Below are 16,500 nucleotides of genomic sequence, written 5' to 3'. Positions count from 1 at the left end.
TGAATGGTATTAACAAATAAAAGAAAAAAAAAAACATCCAAAGCAGCAAATGGGGAGCAGAGAAAACATGTTAGTTATACTGTTTGTGCTTTACTTGAACAGAGTTAATAATAATTTGAACAAAATGCAGTTTACAACAAATGTAAAAGAACCGAGCTGGGGAAAAAATGCAATTTAATTCATTCTAATAATGCTGGAGTGTGACCAAAATGTTACATTATTTCTACATCTTCTTTTAAAAGAAATCTTTAAATCCTGCATTTTGCTCATACCATCTGTCATATACACATGCCACAAACAGAAATCATCTCTGTGGTTAAAGCCATCACATGCACAACATAAAAAGCATCGATTTGGCTCCATCTAGTGGTTATCCAAGAATATGCAAGCAAGACTGCAAATTTATCAAAAAGTAAAAATCCACCAAACACAAACTTCACTTTTAAAACGTGTTTAGCAAAGGTCCCTCTAATGAAGAAGTTCAGCGTGCAGCAAATAAATCCTGTGGACTTGCACAGTTTCCAACAACTCTTAAAGAAACCGTTTAAGGAAATATGCCCTTAGTTATGAGTCACATACATCTCATCACATCAGTATAATAAGGAGAAAATAAAAGTTCAATTAAACACATCATCTCTCTCTATGAGACACCCTCATGCAGTTCTAAAGTTTTACATATCAGGACATAAACAAAATCATCTGGTTATTACAGCTAAACTAAAATTATCCATCCATTCTCTACTGCTTATCCTTCTCAGGGTTGCGGGGGCGCTGAAGCATATCCCAGCTTCCTGAGGGCGAGCGGCAGGATACAACCTGGACAGGTTGCCAGTCTGTTGCAGGTCTAACACACAGATATAGGGCAACCATTCACACTCGCACTCCCACCTATGGGCAATTAGCCTATCCCCACTAACTGCATGTCTTTGGACTGTGAGAGGAAGCTGGAGTACCCGGAAAGACAAACATGGGGAGAACATGCTAATTCCACAAAGAAAGACTTAAATTAGTTCATTCAATTTTAATTTACTCAATAAACCAAAACATGTGACATTATTTGTTTAAAAAAGGCAAAGTGCAGAAGCAGTGTGTGAAAAGCTAAGTAAACAACATGATTCAGTAGTTCGTAGAACCAACTCCAACAGCAATAACTTGAAATAATCATTTTCTGTACATATTTCTCAGCATTTTATATTAATGTTTTTTTTTTTTTGGCTTACTCTTCTTAACATTGCTTCAGCTTGTTGAGATTTATGCGCATTTAATGAAGCACAGCTATTCCACCAGAGCATTTCAATCTAGTTGAAGTCTGGACTTTAACTTGGCCATTGAAACACCTTGATTCTTTTCTTTTTCAGCCATTCTGTTGTCGTTTTGCTGCCATGCTTGGGATCATTGTCAGTGACTGTAAGGTGCCCAGCTTCTGTGGTTGCACAACCCAAATCATCATGAGGTGTTTGATATGCTATAGGGTTAGGGGGGTTAGGGTTAGCGCCTTCGGTGCTAGGCCCTCAAACTGGTCATCCTTCTGCTCAAAGACCTGTTTCGGAGAAATGAAAATATCTTGATCTCTGAGCTTCAGGGAGAAAAGTGCCCCGACGCTCTGAAAGGACACGTCAAAGGCACAGCGTTAACAGAGAACCTGGCGACCCAAGACTCGTTCCCAACAACAGAGAAGGATGAGGGACAGAGCAGTACACAGGGATGGTTCTCGTTGAGGCATAGACCTTAACGAGAACCCTTCTCCACTATCAAATGCATTAGATTAGCAGCACGTGGCTGCTACTTACCCTTTTAATTCCTCTGAAAGTATTAAGAATGTACTTAGTCTTTCACACACTGGTTCTGCATTTTGGATTTTTAAAAAATAAATAATGACACATATGTCATGTGTTGTTATTCATCTGAGGTTCTTTTTACCTCATTTTAAGCTCTGTAAAGTAACTGACTAAACCTTTAAATGTGCAACTATAAACTTACATTTGTTTGTTATAAATCCTAATTTCACTCATAAACTATTAATAGCTTATTTAATTTACCTGGTCATTTCAGATTCATCGATATATCGTGGATGTATCGGGTGAGAAGGAAATAAAATCTCTACATTGTTGCAGTATCTTAAAAATCATGATTAAAAAAAATCACAATTATTAAAAAAAACTAAACAAAAAAGAAAACATCCACCCAGCTGTTAACACATCACCACAAGTCAATTGTTTTATATTTGTTAGACTTTTCCAAAAGCAGAAATTGCACGGAAGCATAAACACTACAGATGAAAACCTGGAAGGGAGAATACATTTTTGGAGATTGCTGTAATTCCTGATCACTCCTCCATAAAGTCACTATGGCTGCGAAACAATAAAATCTCTAAGGCACATATTTGACCAACCTAACTCAAAAGTGGATTTCCCAAAATGTTTAACTATTTTGTTTTACCTTTAGTAATACATCATTGTTAAAACTAATTGGTAGTAAGCTTATTTTGATGACCATTTTAGTAATAATGCAATCATCTTCAATTTGTGTTTGTGGGACAACAGAGAGAAACATGCACATGACAAAGCTTTGCAACTCAAACAGGCCAAGCACAAACCGTTCCTGGAGCTGAAGCACACATTAAGAATAAAAGTTGATGCAGATTATATTTGAGTGTTCATAGCTTGCTGCACAGACCTCAGACCAGTAATGCAATGACTTGCTTCCCAGTTCACAAGCAGTGCTCACTGCACACATTGCAGAGGCCACCATACAGTACATTTAACACATGAACAGTTGTGTGTGTTTTTTTGGCATTCATGTCACTCATAATGACTGTCCTGTCTGCCATGTGATGATTTTTTTAGGCTCCTAACTGAGTCCCACTGCGAGCGAAATAATGAGGATGGTGATACAAATCGCAACACAAACTCCTATCAGGATCACCTTCTGGATGGGGGACCATGGGGAGGGAGAACAAGGAGAGCACAGCGTTAGATAATGAGTCAGGGGATTGAGAGGAACATGAGAGAGACAGAAAGAAAGAAAGAAAGAAAGAAAGAAAGAAAGAAAGAAAGAAAGAAAGAAAGAAAGAAAGAAAGAAAGAAAGAAAGAAAGACAGAAAGAAAGAAAGAAAGTTTGCAGTCTTTAATTATAAATGGGGAAATAACCATGTAGATGACCCTTGCACTGAGTCATTGGATGTGTGCAATTTATCTAATGTTGAGCACCTGGTTAGACGTTGACCAAGAGGTGGCAGAATTGCTCCATTGTGTTGCAGATTGTTTAAAAGAAGGAAGACTGCCATGATTCCTTTCAAAAGCATTTGTCAAATGTTTATATACTATGGGAACAATCAGCTTCACATAATCCTGTCCAAAGATAGTGAACCTCCAGAGTTCATGATGTAAGATGATACATCTGGCTTTACTAGCAAACAACTATTCAAAGATGACAGTTTGTGCATTTTCTTTATATGCACTAAACATTTAAAATCACTATCATCTGTTGTGGCTCCTTGTCATGCCTCTCCACCAGAATGTAGTGTTCATGTGTTAAAAGTGACTCTGGTTGTAAAGGTTGAATTAAAAATACATACAAGGTGTTTTTATTCCATTTCCTCTTAAATACAAATATGAAGATCATTTTTCTTACCAAATTGAATTGTTCTTAGGTCAGATTCTTATAGGCACTCACCGGCCAGTTTGTTATGTACACCTATTCAAATATCTAATTAGCCAATCATATGGCAGCAACTAAATTCCTTTAGGCATTTAGGTCATCTAGACATGGTCAAGATGACCTGCTAAAGGTCGTGATAGGGGAGCAGCAGTAACTCAAATAACCAACTGTTACAACTAAAGTATGCAGAGGAGCATCTCTGGAGGCACGACATGATGTGCTACAGCAGCAGAACATCAACCGTTTAGGCTGGTGGTATAATTGTGTGGAGGATATTTTCTTGGCACACCGTAGTATCAAATGGTCACGATTTAAACTTTGCAGCCCATCTGAGTCTTGCTGTTGACCATATACTTTCCTTTCCTTTCCAGGGCTATATGCCATGTCGTAGAGCTCAAATCATCCCTACCTGTTTTTTTGAACATGGCTGTTCTCAAATGTCCTCCACACTCACCAGATCTCAATCTAATAGAGCATTTTTGGGTTTTAATTTTTGCAGCATCATGGATGTGTAACTGACAAATCTGCAGCAGCTGTGGACTAAAATCTCTGAGGAATGTTCTTAGAACTGTGTTGAATCAATAAAAGGAAGAACTGAAGAATTAAGGCAGTTCTAAAGTCAAAAGATGCTCCAGCTCAGTACTAGCAAAGTGCACCTAATAAAGTGTCCGGTGAGTGTATATGCTAAAGTTACTGAGGCTGAAAGTCATTGCTGTAGACTTAAATACACTCACAATAACCACAGTCCATACACAGATACATGACAGGTGAGCATGCACAGCAACCACTCCACTATACACATGCACCGATTCCGACTTTAACTACCACCGTTCCACATGACAGCACGTTTTTCCGTTTAAGCAACTCACCCTCCGGGCTTTACTCTGGTATTTAACAGCCTTCTTAGTGTCTGATACCGCCCTCTCCACATAGTCTACCGAGTGCTCCACATTGTACTCAATGCGGTCTATCATTTCCCCCTAGAAGAAGTTAGTTACAGAGGAGGTGTGGAGGACATGCAGACAAGAAGAATAAAGAGGAAGCCAGATATGTAGGCAGGAGGAGGAGGAGCGGATACAGATGGAGGCAAGTGACAGGGGAGGAATAACAGATAAATGAGTAGGAGAGAGAAGAAAGAAGGAGAAGAAAAAAGAGAAAAAGAAATAATTATGTCACCCGTCTGTTGGTCTTTTTGAACTTTTTGCATTTTGGGATGTTGTCCTTTCCCTGCTCCACATAATCCTGGGCCTCCATAACACAGTGCTCAATGTTGTTGACGAGGTTGCCCTGCACAAGAATCAGAGATGGAGACACATTAAGGTAATAGTAAGAAGAAATCTGTAGTACCAGCAATGTTTAGATTTCATAAATATGTTTCAAAGCAACCTGACTAGACTAATGAAAGCTATCATTACATGAATGTCATAGAACACAAAATAACTGTGATATCATATCTCTTATCATTTCCATTGTATTGGTAACAAACCATGATTAAAACAGCATTAATCAACAAGATAGAAAATCATAACTTTTCACATTAGCACTGACCCACAATCACTTGACAAATCAAATGGCTACTAAAGTGACCCAGACTGCTCTCTGTGCATGCACTAAAACAAAGACAATTCAAAGTCCACACAGGTGAAAAGTCACGAGTTAGAGATAAATTACCTTGCTGTGTTAGAAGGGGAACAACGTTCTGTGTTCTCCAGAGCTTAGAGTCATTGGAGTGGGGGCAGTGTTGTGTAGTGAAGAAGAAAACAGAGGCGAAAACCAAGAGAGTGGGAGACAGAGAGAGCAAAGCTGAGAAGGGTAGATTTAACAATCACACTCCAGTTTAATCTTAAATCATGTGGCACTGAGAGCATAAAGGGTTAGTTAATTGAGCTGTTTAGAGCACACACATACAAACACCCATTTCCACTGAATTATTAGACGTTTTCCCGCTAAATGTTATTGCATTGTGCCATCAGTGTAACCAAAATCAGTTTCATGTAACGATTTACTTCAATATTTCACATATTTTCTTATTTTTCATATTTTCAAGTGTTCTCTAACTCAGAATCCATTCTGTACAATTCAGGCCGATTATTTCTGATGAAGGAAATAGTTAATCTCTGTGGGGGTTAAGCCGCGCACACACACACACACACACACACACACACACACACACACACACACGCAGCAGCCCTTAAGTTCCACACTTTGCTACGGAGACAAAAGGCAACTCAACACTTAAAGAAAACCCGAATATGTATCAGAAAATTAGGGAACTGTTCACTCCATGAGGCTAATGTGCAGCATTCAAATTTTGCAACATAATAAAAAGACTAATCCTGAACAGCTCTAAATGCATGAAGCTAAAGCCTGAAATATTTAAGGTTTATTTATAATTAAAAGCTTTAACAAAATGTGACTCTGTTAAGTTGCCAACTTGAAAGTTGTAGATGTCAGATTTATTTTCCAGCTAATGATCGCAGCAGGAGAATTATTTATAAAAAAAAAAAAGAAAAAAAAAAGAAAAAACTGTCCAAAGCCAGAAATCACACGTGGAGATAATCACCAAACTCCAATCAACTTATCTTTGAGCCAAAAATGATCTGTTCCCCCAAAACTGTCTAAATTTACTGAGATAGTTTGCAAACAGACACCCAGATGGAGCTGAAAACATAACCTCCTTCCAACTGTGTTGGCATAGACAAGCCCTCAATTACACTAATACACTTAAAAACCGTTCTGCAAAATGAAAGACGTGTAGTTCCTTGAGCTTTAATAGGCAGGAGCAGCATGCTAGCATGCTGAGCTGATTAATGATTTTACTATTAATGAACACGGGGAGCTACTGAACCGCTGCAATGGCAAGATGGCCCTTTCTGCATGTAGAAACCAGTCATTATGCATCAATTGGCAGATGGATTGTCAGTTATAAACATATTGAGCATTTGCATGTTTGTTTCATTTGCATGCATTTGGCCGAGACTCAAGCAACACAGCTGTAGAAACAGAAAGGGAGAGAGAGAGATTAGTGTTTTCACCTGGCTTTCCACCAGCATGGCCATGTCCATGAACATGTCGTGAAGCTCCCTGATACTGTTTTCCAGCTTGATAATCTCATTGTGCCGCGTCTCGATCTCATTCATTGCTTGCTGGGTGATGTTGTCCATAATTATCTAAGAAGGTACAAAATTAAGGAAGTAGTGACTGACAGGTGCGCCCCCGCTGCATTCTTTATGTTTTGCTTTTTTTGTTTTTTGTAAGACTTACCCCCGAGGTGAAGATGGCTGGATTGTCACTTTCCAACATGCTCTCCAGCTCCTCGTTTGTTGTGTTTCTTCCAGCTAAAAAGGCAAAGCGCACAAACTTCAAAAAAAGACCGCCAGCTTGCTTAAACTTTTAGGGATAACTGTAGGTGCATCGATATTTCATTTAAAAGGTTTCCAAAGAGAATGAAGACCATATTAATAAAACACTAATATAACGCCCTGGACGATAACAGTCATCCCCTCCTGGTCTATATGCCAATTTGAGGATTAATTAAAATAAAAGCTGTTTGCTCATCTTTTACACATACTTATTTTCCATCCTCTCTCCATCCGTCTCCACTGTACAGGAACGGCAACACTGGATGTAATATGTAAAAGATTTGTCCAGGCAGGAAAAGGGTTAAAAACAGATGTAATAATAGAAAAACTGATCTGAATGTCGCAGGGTAAATATGTGTTCATACATCTGTCAGTATTTAACTAGACATCTCAAATTATCTCCAAGCTAAGGTTCAGACAGAAAGCCATAAACCCTGCAATTCAAACATTAATGGGCCTACAGTTAAAATATTGCTTAACTACAGGAGTGAGCCATCGGACTTCTCATTGCACTTAACCCCACATCTCTGACATTTGCAGGCCAGAAGTTTTGCATTTTTCTGATCCAGCCACACTAATGTGAACATGATTAATGGTGTAAAATACCTCGAGAAACTAACAGTTCAGTTTTTTGCTCTGTGTATATCCATTTGTTGATGTGTTTTGAAGCAAAACATTCACGGTCTCTCTTCTTTAATCCTATCAGCACGTGTCATTAACGTTTGAACGAGGATCTGTGGCTACTCTAAAACCTACAAGTTAGATTTTTTTTCGCTTTTGACAAATCACACACGGTAGCTCAGCGACTGCAGCTGAGTCAGAGATATCAGTCTGCATCTCATTTGTAGTAGCTGAGATTGAATCTGATACTCGCTGATCATCTTTTGACATTTCCCCTTCAACTGTCAGACAGGCAGAACATGAGTAAACACGGCTCGTATTCATTTGAATATGAGGCTTGTGTAGTTTTCTTAGCATGAGGAGCAGAGGAAGACGGAGAACTATCACCTACTTATTTAGCAGTTTATTAAGTTTGCTTTAATATTTTCAATCTCCCATCTCTTTCTGTGTGACAGCATTTCTTATGGCTTCTTTCTGCTGATGAGTTTGCTCCTCATCAATCTTTATTTTCCCCGACAGAGTTGCCCTACTTTACAAGCATTTCCCTACACCTACACTAATACTCTCGTTTGAGCGCTGAGTTTGCATGCAGCGCTGCTCCACTTGGGCTCCATTACTGCCCCACTGTTACTGTAAGTCATAGTCAGACACTATCAGCAGCATTTCCAATCTTTCCTTTGCACATTTTAAATCCTCTTTGGGGTTGCATGTGAATACAGGACTTTCCCTTTCTTCCCTGTGATGACACACGTGATGACCCATCAAATAGTAACTCGATGTACAGAGCTGAGCAGTTAGTTTAACTTCTCTCGGCTACGGTTAAAAAAACAAAAACAAATAGCAGGCCAAAGAAATCTAAAAGCTTTCTAACAACACTGTCTATTAAAAAAAAACTAGTGGTGAGAGAAACACTGAGCTTTTTTACTAAATAGAAGTACAAGAAAAAGCCATTTAGAGAAAAAGTTCAGAAATATTGTTGTAAAAATGATTTTAAATAATCAAAACTGCCCAATAGGCAAAATGGATTAAGATTAACAAATTAAATTAAAACACTAAGAAATATATTTTGAACATTTTCAAAGCAGATATTTTGACTCGCAGCAGGGACAGCACAAGTGCCTTCATGATGGCTGCATTCCATTTTCTTCATACTGGTTCACTGCTGTGGCATGCTGGGATATTATGGGGAAATCATTAATTCTGCCTGTTCCTTCCCTACTGCGCCACATCACAATGTCTGTCTAGAAAAAGATCTAAAAAGCACGCCATCTATAACATTTCTCCTATGGCCTCAGCGTCACAGGCCTAGAGACCAGTGGGTGATCGCCTGGCAATCACAGTTTGCTAGAGAAAAATGTGCACGTTACTTGTGCTTTAATGAAATTGCTCGCAAAGAGGTTGTAGTACTACACCAGAAACATTCTTGTGATTGCTTTGAACGCCAACAGGTTGTTGCGGTCCCCTGTAGTTGACCTGTAGTGTCGTATACTACAGGTCAACTACAGCAAGCTCAGGCAGCCACTTACCAACATGTCGGGAAATTCTCAATGACTGGAGGTTGTCAGCAACTGATATAAATTAACATAAAAGAGCCCTTCAAATTACACTGTGCTAATACAGCACTTTAATAAATGTATTTAGCTCATTTCTGCTCCTGGGGTATACTGAAACAGCAACCACAGGGGCTGACAAAAGAAGCCAACTGGAAGTGCCAAAAACCTGCAGTTCATCTAGTGGCCACTTGAGGCTGCTTACCCTTTTAACTACTCCAGAGATAATCTTAACATGCTCACAGCCTGGTACAAAAATGGTTTGGGTCTCTACAGTGAATTTCTGCTTTCAAACATCTCTCCAGGGGATTTATTTCTTCCCTTTTATTTTGTTCAGGGATAGAGTTATGATTGCTTTGACAGAACGTTATCAGCAATAGCTGTCGGCAAGACTTCGCCTCCACTAATTTGTGGCACTGAGCTGGACCCCATGACAGTGTGTGTGCTGCTGGTGCCTTCTGGAGTATTTTTAATGGAATTATGTGACAAATATTATGACCCTCTATGAGGTACAGCCCATCCAAGAACTATGTACTTCAAATTGGTTTAGTTTAGAGAGAATTTCTGTCTTTTTATTAGTCTGCTACATACTGTAATAATTAGCTGCTATATGCACTCACCAACTACTTAATTAGGTACATGTATTCAGCTGGTCATTAATGGAAATATCTATAAATGTCTAAGCCCATCATTAATAGTTTTATATTTTCTGCTAGTATAACGTCACTCCAAGAAGAAATGCACTTAAGTAAATTAAAGAATTTTAAAGTATTTTATAATAAGAAAAAGCATCAAAGCATTACTTAACCTATCAATAAGCGTTAGGGCGTGCTGATGAGTTACAACACATAGTGACCTCAGTCTGTCGCAGTAAAATGTGCAGCACGGCTAAAAGTAGAAACGCTGAAGAGTGATGCTGAAAAACTTGTTAATGCATTTAATACTTCAAGGTTCTACTTTAGTAATTCCCTCTTATCAGGTTTTTCTAAAAGCTGAACCTGAACAGACTTTATTAAATCTAAAACATAACAGAAAAACTACTAATAGCGACTAGAAAGAGAGACTGTTTCTCTTTCCTGTTAAACTCAGAACTGAATTTAAAAGCCTTCTGCACAGATACAAGGTCCTGAATAATCAGGCCCCATCACAACGTATCACCCCAGCAGAGAACTCTCAGACTGCTAGATTGTGACTTGTGGTTCCCACAGTTTGCAAAAGTAATGGAAGGCAGCTATCAGGCCCCTCTCCTGTGCAACCAGATTAGGCTCAAAAAATTCCTTTTTGACTCATAGCTTATAGTTAAGGATGGATCACGTCACCCTGCAGCATCCCTTAGCAGTGCTGGTAAAGGCAGGGAATGACAGACTTGCCATGACGCAATGAGCTCTTCTCCACTCGCCCCTTTTCACTCCTGATGTGTTTACATGCCACTAATGCCGGTCATTAACGTGTCTCTTCTATAGTTTCTTTTCTCTACTCTTTCTCCTCAGCCCTGCAGTCACAGCAGATGGTCGCCCCTCCCTGATCCCTCCCCGGCCATGGCAGGGGGTCTCTTCCCATTAAAAGAGAATTTGTCTGTCTGGAGGTGGTGTTTATTGGACTTTTCTGTCTAATATTGAAAGGTTTGTTTTTTCCTTACAATATGAAACACGTTGAGATGACTGCTGTTGGTGCTATATAAATAAAATGAGTCAAATTGAACTCAAGACTATTCAAACTGGAACTCCTTGGGGAAATTGTTTTGTAGATCAAAGAAATTTATAGTAACCCTGACATGGTGTGACCAGTTCTTCTGTGTGATATTAAAAAGAGTGTAGCGAGATAGTAGTTTGACACTTTGTGCTTTGCTTTTAACGATGATTTTATTAACTTGAAATTCTTGGAAAAAGGCAAATAACTCCAGCTCCTAAAATTTCAAATAATTAGAAAAAACACAACTCAATTCATTCACAGTAGCTTAAAGTAACAGACCTGCACAGCTTGCTTTGTGAACTCTTCTCATTCTTTCTCACCACTGGACCCCTGGGAGGGGATTTTAGAGGCAACAAAATCTGGATTCATGATCTAATCAGCGTGTGTGAGAATGCGTGTGATGAAGACTGGTGGTTGCTGTGGGGCCTCAGAGACAGAGCAGGTAGCGTGATGGTGACTGATGATGGTCGGGAGTCAGAGCCGATGATTGCCTTCACGAACAGAATTTTGATGAAGCCGCACGCAAGCATCCATGGCAGTGTCCATTCACACTTCTCTTTATATACACAGAGCGCATCATGTGCAATTCAAACTTCATATCCATATCAAACCAATGAATTTCATTTAGTTGTGAGTAAGTGGTTGCACAGTTTCATTACCATGCTTAAGAGACATGTTGAGCAATAACATTTTAGCAGCATGACAAATGGGAGGATGAGAACGAGGCACAAAGAAGAGCGAGAGGCCACATTCACTACATCGCTGTGATTGGTTTCCAGTCCTCTCTGATAATAATCGCTCTAACATCAGACTAAAACTACAACATTGAGGAGGGTCAGAGAGGAGTGACAATGAGTCATGCATAATCATGAAGACAAAAAAAATTGAGGCACACTACCCTACACTATTTATCTCACTTCCCACACACACACACACACACACACACACACACACGTTCCTCATAGTTTTTTGTTTTAAGCCATGACAGTCTCTGAGGGAGGCTCTTAGCTGTTACCATGGAGACCTAAACCCTGAGAAGCCTAATATGAAGCCAAGAAGTCTCACTTCACCCATGGTGTTTATGGGCTATTAAATCATTGATACTATGTTGCTACCAGTAACAGCATTATTTCATTTCCATTGTTATATAACACAAATCAAGCGAGACCCTCCAGAAGCAGAGAGAAACGGCAAATTGCACAACCAGGCACAAGAACAAGAAGTGTAATTTTCTAGTACATTTTGCCGATCTGCACCCATGTAAAGGAGATCGATCTCTTTTGTTCCCGAGGCAGGTATGTGGCGTACATCTCTGTCTTTTCCGCTGGCGTTGCAAGCGCGCTCCTCCTAAGCTAAAAGAGCGTCCACTGAGAAATAAAACACAACAATCAAATGTCAAAGAGACCCTGCAATGCCTGTGACCAACATCCACTCCACCCTGCTGGCCTGGCCTCTCTGCTCACTGCTGCAAAATAATGGAAGCAAAATAGCATATCAAAATATGCATTCTCAATCAATAGTAAACTAAAATGCAAACACAGTGGATTAAACTCATATCAAAGTGCTTTAAAAGATTAGCTGAAATTCCATGGGTTAGTTCAGCATTTGTAAAATGCACTCACTTGCTGTCTTGCAAGAAATAGTAAAGATTTATATTTCTCTAATATTCAGCTTTTGAATATGAAAACATACTGTATTAGCTGAGCATGAATCCTAAAATCAAAAAACAGAGCCTGTCTCTACCTTAAAAGTATAAAACTGGATAACCTAAAGGTTTAAAATCACTAACAAATTAATTCTTACTCTTTTTCTAGTGAAAAGAGTGAAGTAAAGGCCACCGTGGACCCAGCTGAAGAGAACGGTCCAGAACAGAGTCCGTTGGCGCGGTGTTGTTGCAGCCCTATGCTCCACCAGGAGTCTACAGGCTTGACGATGATTTAAGTGAAAATAGCATACAGTTTTATGGTTTTAATAATGTGTCTCCGATACATTAAAACTGTTTGAGTTCAGGTCTGAAAACCAAAAATTGTATTCATCAATCATTCATTTTCTTTCACTTATCCATTTCAGGGTTGCGGTTGGCCTGGAGCCTAACCCAGCGGGGTAAACCCTAGACATGTACCACAGGCCTAACAAGAAACACACAGCCATTCACATCTAAGATCAACTTAAAGTCACCAATCAATCTAACATGCATGTGTTCACACAGTCCCAAAGAGTTCCTGAAGTAAAAGTCATGGGGAGACAATGCAAACTCCACACAGAAATGTTGCATAACTCAAAAACGTCTTGCTGTGAGGCAATGGGGCTAAACACCACAACACACAGCGGTGTTGCCCAAATTTTATTGATAGAGATAAAATTCCAGAAGAATAGAAATGCATTTTTATTAGAAATGATGCATCTAGATCTATTTAGGACTTTATTTAGGACATTATAAGGTACTCAAAAAAAATTCTGACAACAAATCTGTGGAGGAAACACCAAAGACGGCAGTTAAAGGAGATGATAAGTGTTTTCATGCACTGACATGAGTGCACAGCTGAGGTTCACGGCTGTTGTCGCAGATAAATCTAACACTTGAGGCAAAGATACACATAAGTAAATGTATTGTTTTATGGGTTTATTGTAGCCTTCACATAACTTGACATGACAGCGTTTTTGCGGGACGAGCCAGAAACACTAAACACCACCAATACTACCAATTTTGCTCATTTGTAAAAGACATAGGAAAGAAGAACATAAGGACGACAAGAAGTTATGAACCTTGTTTTAAAGCAAGAAAGTTGTTCACAATTACCCGAAATAACTTCTCGGCACCGTTACTAATAGCAGCTTTCTTGAAGCAAAGCTTCAAGAAAGACTTTTTTAGAGTCACTGTTGATCAGGGGCAAAAATGTTGTCTGGACAACAACGTGTTTACATGACAGTGTACCTTTCCTGTTTTCTTTTTCATGCATGTACCCAGCGGGTTTGAGTAGGAGTGAACAGGAAAGGGGATGAGCAGCAGAGGGAACATCAATACTCGGTCTGACAGAGCAGACTGTTTCCCTCTGTGTGACACACTCTCATTGATTCACAGACATGCACACATACACATGTCAAAGGTGCAGGCACAACAGAAAAAGGCCACTTGCTACATGACCCTAAATGATTTAAACAGTGTTAGATTCAACTATTATGGACTTCTTCTCATTCTTAAATCCCTAAACTCCAAGTCTGTCTTTATTTCATACTGATGATTTCCCGATCTTTCTTTCCATCTCTGTGCTCTCACTCTCTAACTAATCCCTTCCTTGACGACAGGTGAGATCAACTAAGGCCTCCTGTGACTCCACCAGCTGACAAATCAAATCCAAATGGATCTAGATGAGCTCAAGGAAAAAGTGAGTCACATGCGTGTGTTTAACTTCACTAGTGGATTTGCGTTGTTCTTTTTTGCGCACGGTTGTTGTTGTTGTAGTCTACATATATTGGGTGGAGCTCATGCATACAGACTGGTTGCATGTGTCCATCTAAACTGACAGATGGCCAGAGGAAATGACATCTATACCAAGCGCCGTGCAACATAACTGCCCTTGCTCTCCTCTGCTCTTGCTATTACATGAGTCACTGTCTCTGGATGCTCGTGTGCATGTGTGTTTTTATAAAGGTGACTCTATCATGATTGTTAGGGGCAGCTGGCACAGTGCGGTCTGCCAGGATGCTGTGTCAGAGGCCATGCGAGGTGCCTGGTCCAGGAGCCCAGCGCCTACAGCTAATACCTGTCAAATCACATTACACATACAGCGTGTCACGAGTGAGATGAGCTCAGATCTGAGCTGCAGCAACCTGGCATGTGCATGCATATGGGTGTGGGTGTTGGTGATCTATGTGTTTTGGAAAGTGGTTTCAGTGTGAGGGTGGTTGTTTTGGTACACTACACAAAACAATTCAAAATAAAATATGGGTGTGGGAAACTGAAATTTCTCTCTAAACAAAATTAAGAAAAGACTGCATTTTGTAGTCTTTTCTCCACAAGTGTTACTGATGATTCTGTGGGATGATAATGGTTGGACACACTCTCCAATTTGTATTGTTTTATGTGTGCGTGTGTGTGTTCAAGTTTAAGCTGAAGACATTCAAATGCGACTTTGAGAGTGAATAAACTGAATATATTTATAAATTAAATTTGAATGTCATGAATAACGATGTGCTGGAAGCTGTTGGAGCAGCTGCGAGATGTTGCGATGATGAAGTTTTCCTCCTGCCGGAATTTTTTAAAAAAAAGCAGAAACCTTGAAAACAGAAAATGTCAAAAGAACCTGCGCCTAGAATTACAACGCTTCTCGCTACACAAGTTTCTCTGATTGAATTTGATCAAGTCAATCAATTGAGGTTTGAGGGGTCATAGTGTGTGGTAAACAGTGTGCAGAAATACTAAAGCTCTTTCAAAAATGGTGAATACACCTCAAGTCTGCACACAGTGGCAGAAAATGGGTACAGTAGCACAGCTGGATGGTAGAGGAAGGGTGGAGTGTGTGGAGGCGAGTGTCAGGAGTGATTTGTGACAGAAAGATAACAGCAACAGTAACAGTGTGTGCAAGATGGTGACACCTGCTATGATCGATGTTTTATAGATGGTGGCGCTGATAAAAAACACAGGTCTGGCTGGAGGTAACAGACCTAAAGATGCTAAGATTTTCACTGGCAGTGGCCAGATAATTAGAAATGAGTGCATGAGAGGGATAACTCAGGTTAACAATTGTTGAGACATATTTAAAGACACAAGGTTGAGATGGTTTGGACATGGTCAGAGAAGAGATGGTGGATGCACGGGGCAACTGATGCTGAGCTGTTAAGCAGGAGGAGAAGAAGATGACCACAGAGAAAGTTCACAGATGTAGTGAAGGAGGTCATGCAGACTGTTGGTGTGGCAAAGGATACCAGGAATAGAATGACGCTCCGCATCCACACTATTGTTTTCAGTCATTTTCACAGAGTTGTGCGTCCACAATGGCCAAAAACACTTACGTTCCAGTACTGCGCATGCGTGAAGTGCAAGATGTTGAGGAAAAGCAGCGAATTTTTTAAATGGACTAACAATGAGGTGGAGTTGTTGCTGCGAGTAACACAAAAGTACAACGTTGGAAAAGCGAGTGAGAGTTAAAGAATTTGAAGAAAAGCTATCTACATGTACAAACTAATATTAGTCTTTAATAGGGCTGTCAAAATTGAGAGCAAACATAACAACTGATGTGCAATGCCCTCCGCTATCTTAGTTTAATTGGTCACATGACTACATCACATGACTAAAATGTGTCATCGTTTTCGAAAAGGCTCCTGGTTCGCTGTACACACTGCGTCGCGAAAGCGGCGTTTTCAAATGTATCCGCTTTGGAGAACGTTTTCAAAAAGGTCCGTTTTCCTTGACCAAAACGCCGTCTCAGTGTGGATGGAAGGCCAAAACGGAGAGAAAAATATGCATTTTCAAACGAAAACGTTTTAGTGTGGACATGGCCTAAGGCACATTATCTGCTGTGGTGACCCCAAAAAGGGAGCAGCTGAAGGAAGAATAAGAAGGAGGAGTGCGTCACTGCCAACTGAGACCCTCTCTGTGCCTGTGTGGGTCCTCC

At 39.9% G+C, this 16,500-nt stretch overlaps 1 protein-coding gene across 3 annotated transcripts in view; it reads right to left on the bottom strand.

Annotated features, from left to right (window-relative positions):
• LOC113035759 (syntaxin-1A-like) overlaps nt 1-16,500 on the bottom strand; it is a 79,641-nt gene that overhangs the window by 1,437 nt on the left and 61,704 nt on the right. The window contains exons 7-10 of one of the 3 annotated variants that reach the window (XM_026191443.1): nt 6,925-6,998; nt 6,696-6,830; nt 4,837-4,947; nt 8-2,928 (exon numbers count right to left, since the gene is read on the bottom strand). In XM_026191443.1, the coding sequence (XP_026047228.1) occupies nt 2,851-2,928; nt 4,837-4,947; nt 6,696-6,830; nt 6,925-6,998 (398 nt within the window). In that variant the 3' untranslated portion in view covers nt 8-2,850. Of the gene's footprint in view, nt 1-7; nt 2,929-4,529; nt 4,641-4,836; nt 4,948-5,331; nt 5,375-6,695; nt 6,831-6,924; nt 6,999-16,500 lie in introns of those variants that run through there. The other 2 variants (XM_026191445.1, XM_026191442.1) reach the window with 2 other exon arrangements.

The sequence above is a fragment of the Astatotilapia calliptera genome, chromosome 14, assembly GCF_900246225.1.
Source record: "Astatotilapia calliptera chromosome 14, fAstCal1.2, whole genome shotgun sequence".
Classification (NCBI taxonomy): domain Eukaryota; kingdom Metazoa; phylum Chordata; class Actinopteri; order Cichliformes; family Cichlidae; genus Astatotilapia; species Astatotilapia calliptera.
The sequence above is the reverse complement of the archived record's forward strand: the minus strand, read 5'-3'. Positions and strand labels throughout refer to the sequence as shown.